This window comes from Agelaius tricolor, unplaced genomic scaffold, assembly GCF_023055355.1.
Source record: "Agelaius tricolor isolate 1412-34295 unplaced genomic scaffold, bAgeTri1.0.p SCAF_3, whole genome shotgun sequence".
In the NCBI taxonomy this organism is placed as follows: domain Eukaryota; kingdom Metazoa; phylum Chordata; class Aves; order Passeriformes; family Icteridae; genus Agelaius; species Agelaius tricolor.
The window spans coordinates 4,589,389-4,595,388 of NW_027269263.1; the positions used below are offsets into that span (position 1 = coordinate 4,589,389).

At 53.3% G+C, this 6,000-nt stretch overlaps 1 protein-coding gene across 14 annotated transcripts in view; it reads right to left on the reverse strand.

Moving 5' to 3' along the window:
- The window catches only part of WNK1 (WNK lysine deficient protein kinase 1), a 98,802-nt gene extending 96,505 nt beyond the window's left edge, over positions 1 to 2,297 (reverse strand). For 7 of the 14 annotated variants that reach the window (XM_071422238.1, XM_071422236.1, XM_071422230.1 and 4 more), the window contains exon 1: positions 607 to 2,296. In XM_071422238.1, the coding sequence (XP_071278339.1) occupies positions 607 to 1,383 (777 nt within the window). In that variant the 5' untranslated portion in view covers positions 1,384 to 2,296. Of the gene's footprint in view, positions 1 to 606 lie in introns of all 14 variants that reach the window. The other 7 variants (XM_071422228.1, XM_071422227.1, XM_071422225.1 and 4 more) reach the window with 2 other exon arrangements.
- Positions 2,298 to 6,000: the final 3,703 nt, after the last annotated feature.

Consider the following 6,000-nt stretch of genomic DNA (forward strand, 5'->3'; position numbering starts at 1 on the left):
AATTTCTTTCCCTGGCCCTGTTAACAAACACAAACCCTGCAAGTTAGAATGAAAAACACAGCTTTGCAGAACTAAATGGTGTGATACACTGCATGACTTGTGCATATTCTAGAGTTATCTATCCCTCAAGAATCCACTGCCACTACCTATGAAATGGCTGTGAAATTAATGTTTTCACATTTTTTCTTAAGAAAAACACCTCAACAAATTCTGAAACGTTTAGGAGAGCTCAAGTCGACATTCACTTACGGATCCTCCCTCAGCCTCCCTGAAGCTGCACACAAGTGATTTTACAATCCTCCAAGCTACCTTTTGGAGGTATAAAATGCAAGACACTATACAAAACAGAACTGCAGCACGTTTTGTGATGATAAAGCTGAAAGACTCTTCAGAGAGCACAGTATTTAAAATAATTAAAAAGGCAAACTGCCTCTATGGAAAGGATGCACCTTTTTTCCAAAGGACTGCCTCAGGTAAGGTTTGCAGCTCCTTTCGAATTAAGCAGACCTGGAGCTGATGGGTTTTATCCCCTTCAAGCACAATGACTAGCACCTGGGAAAGTGACTGTGCCGTGCTAATTCCCATTTTTTTATTTATTTATTTTACCTGTAGCTCGCACCAGGCAACTTCCACAGTGGTTTCAGTATCCAGTCCTTTATACACAGTTTTGAAAGAGCCTCTTCCAATCTCGATGTCAAACTTCAGGAAGCGGCCATCCGGGGAGATGCCCACTGCCTTGGTCTCAAGCTCTTCGATGTCTTCCTGCTGTGCTCTCCGCTCCTCGAATTCCCGGCTGGCAGCTGACAGGCTGCCAGCGACACTGCTAGGGGGTAGCGCAGTTGCCTCATCCCCCTCCTCCTCCTCCTTGGGCAGCAGCGGGGCGGCATCCTTGGCGGCCGGGGGCTCCTCAGCAGCCTGTCCTTCCAGGGGGAGCGGGGCGGGCGGCGGCGGCCGCGAATCGGCCTCGGCGACGGTGACAGGGGCGTAAGGGGTCCGGCCGGCAGCCGAGGCGGGGAACACCGAGGGAGCCGCGCTGCCTCCCGACACGGGGGCCGAGGGCGCTGCGGGCTGCAAGCTGGGCAGCTCCAAGGCCGTGGCGTTGGAGTCGCAGATCACGCTCCGGCGGAAGAAGCGGTGCTCGGTGGCTGCCGCCCCTCGGCTGTCCTTGTCCATGGTGTGGCGGCGGCGCCGGTACTCCTCACTGCGGCCTCCGCTCCCCGGCCCGCCGCCCGCTCCGCCGGCGCCGGAGGCTCCGTGCTCGGCGGCTCCCAGCTTGTCTCCGACGGAGCTGTCCGAGCTGGAACCGTTCTTGGGCGGCGGCGGCGGCGGCACCAGGAAGCGCGGGCTCGGGGGGCCGCTGCTGCCGGCGGCGTCCCCCGACATGGTGCCCCGGGGGAGCGCGGCTGTGGCGAGGCGGCGGAGGGAGGCGAGGGAAGGGCCGGTCACTGAGCGGGGAGCGCGCCCGGCCGCGGCTGCCGTTGCAGCTGCAACAGAGGAGGGTCCCAAGGGCTCCTCTCGGCGGAGCTGGGAGGCTGGGCCGGCGGGGTGGATCTCCGGTCAGCGTATGCATCCATCCTGCAGCGGGGAGCCGGGCAGCGGGGCCGACATGGAGCACCGAGAGCAGACACGGGGCGCCGGCTTGGAGCGGGGGACGGCGGGAGAAAGGAAAGCCCGAGCACCGGGGAGGCCCCCGAGCGGGGAGACGCCGGTACCGCGCCGGCCGCAGTTACTCCCGGCGATGGAGAGAGCGCGGGGCCGGCCCGGCTGCGGGAAGGGGAGGGAAAGGGGCCGGGACGCGAGGAGGGAGCGGGGCGCAGGCCCGCACGCCAAGAAAGCCGCCGCGCTCAGTCACTCGCTTCCGAGCAGCAGAGGCCCAGGCAGGCCCAGGGCAGGGAAAGGGGTCCGGGGGGCTCAGCCCCGCCTCACCGGGGCGCCCATGGCGGCCGCGGCCTCTCCACCGCCCGGCAGGCGCAGCCACCGCCCGCGCGGCCGGGCCGCGCTCTCTCCAACAGCCGCGGCCGCCTCGCGCGGAGCCGGAAACCCTCCTCCTCCTCCTCCCTCCTCTTCTTCTTCTTCTTCTCCTGCTACTGCTCCTGCTGCCCGCGGCCCACAGCCGCCGCTGCCCGGGGCTGCCGCTCCCCGGGGCCGCCGCCGAGCCGAGTCCGGGTGGCGCCCGGCGGGCAGGACCGAGCGCAGCCGCCGCGGCCGCCCGGCGACGCCTCGGCGCTAAATGGCGACGGCGGGAGCCCGAACCGACACACGGTCCGCGGGGGAGGAGGGCCGCGCCGCCGGCCACGCCCCGCCCGAGCCCGGGCCGCGCATCGTCCCCTCCCCCCATCGCCGGGGGAGGTGGCCGCTCCCGCCGCGCGCGGGGCTCCATGGGAGATGTAGTTTCCAGCGGCCGATCCGCACCGGAGGAGCCGCCAGCGGATTCTCCCGGGATGGGAGGAAGGGAAAGAGAGAGGAAGGGAGGAGGAGAGGGAAAGGAAGGGAACGACGAAGGAGGAGAGGGAAAGGAAGGGAACGACGAAGGAGGATCCCGGTGTGCGCCGAGAGCCAGGGGTCCGATGTGCTGTGGGGAAGCTCGTCGTGCGCGGCGGCCCCTTCCTCCACACGCCCGGCAGGTCAAAAGGCACCGGGTCTGCTTGCGCTGCTCTTTTCTTCAAGTCTTGTGTTACACCCACACGTTAAACATTTCGGATGTATGTATTTATTCAGATGTTGTCTATAGGTAGATAAATGTATCTCAGAGAATATTCCGAGCTGGAAGGGACCCACAAGTACCACAGAGTCCGACTGCTGGCCCTGCACAGGGACGCCCCAAGTGTCACACCACATCCCTGAGACCATTGTCCAAATTCTCCTTGGGCTCTGGCAGGCTGTGCTGTGCTCACTGCCCTGGGGAACTGTTCAGTGCCCAACCACCCCCTGGGGAAAAACCTTTTTATCATATCCAACCTAAACTCCACCAACTTCAGGCCATTCCCTCAGGTCACGTCACAGGGCACCAGATAGAGGAGATCAGTGCCTGCCGCTCCACTTCCCCCTGTGAAGCTGAAGACAGCAATAAGGTCATGTGAAAAACGCCAATCACTTGGTTTTAAAATTTTAAAAGTTATAAAATTAGTAATATAATTAGAGTAGTAAAAATTCGGACAGTTAGGATTTAGGACAATAGGAGACAATAAAAACAAAGAGTTATGGACAGTCCGGGTACCTCTTTCTGGGCAAAATAAGCCCGAAAAAAGACACACGTTAACAGAGGATTAACCCTTAAAAGCAATAGCCTGTTGCATATTCATACATCTCATACATGATGCATAAATTCCATTCAAACACAGGATTCTGTCTGGGCAGTGTCAGCTTCTTCCTCTGAATCCTGACAGCATCTTCAGGGCTGAGTGAGGCAGGATGAATTTCGTTTCTTCTGATGAGTGAGCAATAAATTCTTTTTCTCTGAAAGATTTAGGTGTCCTGTGGCTGCTACCTCGGTGCAAGTACCTCATTCCTCTCTTTAAAAAAAGTATCTTACATAGCACAGTTTCTATTTTAACATTATGTTATAACCTAAAACTATATTTAACACCCTACTTAAGAAAATTAATACAGCATAACTTTCTAACATAACACATATAATATTAACTTTATTATTTGCAAAAAGCCAATCATAAAATACGCATTTTTCACAGGTCATGTTTTCAAATAGCCTCTAAAATTCTTTAAAATCATGGACAACGACTCTGTGTAGTGAGCACTGTACAAACAAGTAGAAGGGTGGGTTTTTCCTCCATTTAGGCCATCTGAAGAGGCACTAAATGGCCAAGCAACCTGAAATGCAATTAACTGCTCTATAAATGTCATTATTCAAAAGAAAGAGAATTTGCAGTCTCTGCCGTTAGCACAAGAGTTATCCTGTGGCCACTTCAGTCATGCCTGTGGCTACTGCAGCTGAACCTGGGCTGTACAGCAGCCAGAGCTCACATGAACCCTGACATGAGTTGGGAACTTTCAGGTTAACAAGGCTTTGGCAAAGACAAGTCATCTAAATTATTTATATCATGTTCCTCTTTTTTGTATGAATAAACCAAAACCAAGCACTTTCCTTCTTACGGCAGCAATCTTTTGAAGTCAACTGGAATGTACTGAAGAAGGAGCAAATGATTTTGTACCATGACTGTCAGGCAGCTACAAAGCAAAAGTTACATTGAGGAAGAAAAAGAAAACTAAGAAAATTCCCTGAGTAAGTAATATGTTCCCAGCAAACACGCTGTTGTTTTAAATGCTTTTTTTAAAGTTACTTTTAAACCAGCAGTTTAGAGGAAGTTGTGTGTTGCTGATGCGAGGCCTTAACTCCTTCTGCAAAAAGTAGCACAAGTGGCCTTTTCAGAGTTCCACAGCCACAAATCATCAACCTGGGCAATTCTCACGTGCTTGTGCTCCTCATAAATAAAATTTGACATAGTAATCAGCATACTGCTGGTTTCTGTACATCCTTCTGTGCATCCTTTCTGTACGTCCTTTTCAGCCTTGGTAACATCAAACAAAATAATGCTACAGTCTTCGCAAAGAGGACAAGAAGTGTTTCACTGTACAGCTCTACAGCAAAGATTTCTGCATGGCTTAAGCCTTCTAGGGCTTGCCTTCACTAAAAATGTGGATTTAGTTTGTGTATTCATCAGGGTGCCACTTGAGCTGCATTGGCACCAGGAGCAGACACGCTCCCAACCAGTGCTGAGCTGAACAGGGTAATTTGATTAGCAGCAGAGTGGCTGGATCGAAACTGATTAACTCATAATTCAATCTGCCTCATCCCTGCTGCACTGCCAGCACCAGCAGCTCCTCTGGTGGGACTGTGGGTATCTGTGGGTGTCTCTGGGCAGCAGAAAGACAATTCCTCCGTAGCAGCAGCAGCAGGTGTATCCATGCTGGCTTTATACTGTGAAGAGCAGCAGGACACAGTAGCAGGGCTGACAATGCAGGCCCCATTCCCTCCCCTGTGCTGCTGTGGCTGCCTTCAGAGATCTGCCTTCCTCCCCTGCCCAGTGGGTTTTTAGCACCCTTTTGGATGGGACCAGCAGAAGTGGAGAGCAAGCCTTGCCCCATTGGGTGCCTGATGTCACTGCTGTGGCACGTACCTGAAGTAATGCCGTGATAAATCACTCTGTGTGCTGCCAGGCCACCGAGCTGCTCGGTGAATTCCGCTTGCATCACCACCAGTGGGTTTGGCAGGCAGTGCCAGGTGTGTGCCCAGTCCCATCCCTGAGATCTCCCACTCGGCTGGGTGGGCTGCAGCTGGGAACCACATGTGGCTCACAGGGAGCCTCGCTTGTAGCCCCTTCTCACTCAAGTGCCTCTCACCCATTCTTCTTCATTTTCCCTCTGCTAAGTGAGCAAAAGCTTTGCAAAAGAGACTGCAGCATAGCCACAGGGGGCCCGAGGCGTTTTTTGACTAAAAAATGGTGGTAATTATGTAAAAAGGCACCTCCCCGGTGTCTGATCCAGCACATTCCTGAGCACTCTTGAAATTCAGGGAGGCTGGTCCTCATGAGGTCCCTAACACCCGGCTCCTCTCACTGGCTCCTCTTCTGGGCAGAGGTAGGCAGAGCAATCGTCTTGGCAGGAAAAAAGAGCTGAGCAGCTGACCTGGAGGTGGGAATGATGGATTTTTGTCTTCTTTGGCTCTGAAAAAAGAGATGGTATGATATTGGCAATTATATTTTATGTGGGTGTTGATTTAATTTTGTCATTCTAAAAAAAGATGAATGTAATAAAGAGTGTGGGCTTGCTTTCCCTTCAGTTTTATTTCTTTTAATCTGTAAAACTCTGTTTAGGCTAAATGGAAAATTTCAGTATTGCAGCAAGATTTAATAAGCCTAAACTAAATTCTATATGTATTCTATGTTTAGAAACAATTAATTAGAATAGTTTTGGTGCCAGAGCTCCTCAACCAATTAAAAATATTTCTTTTGCCTTTTGCTGTAAGAGAAATCCACAGAAAGA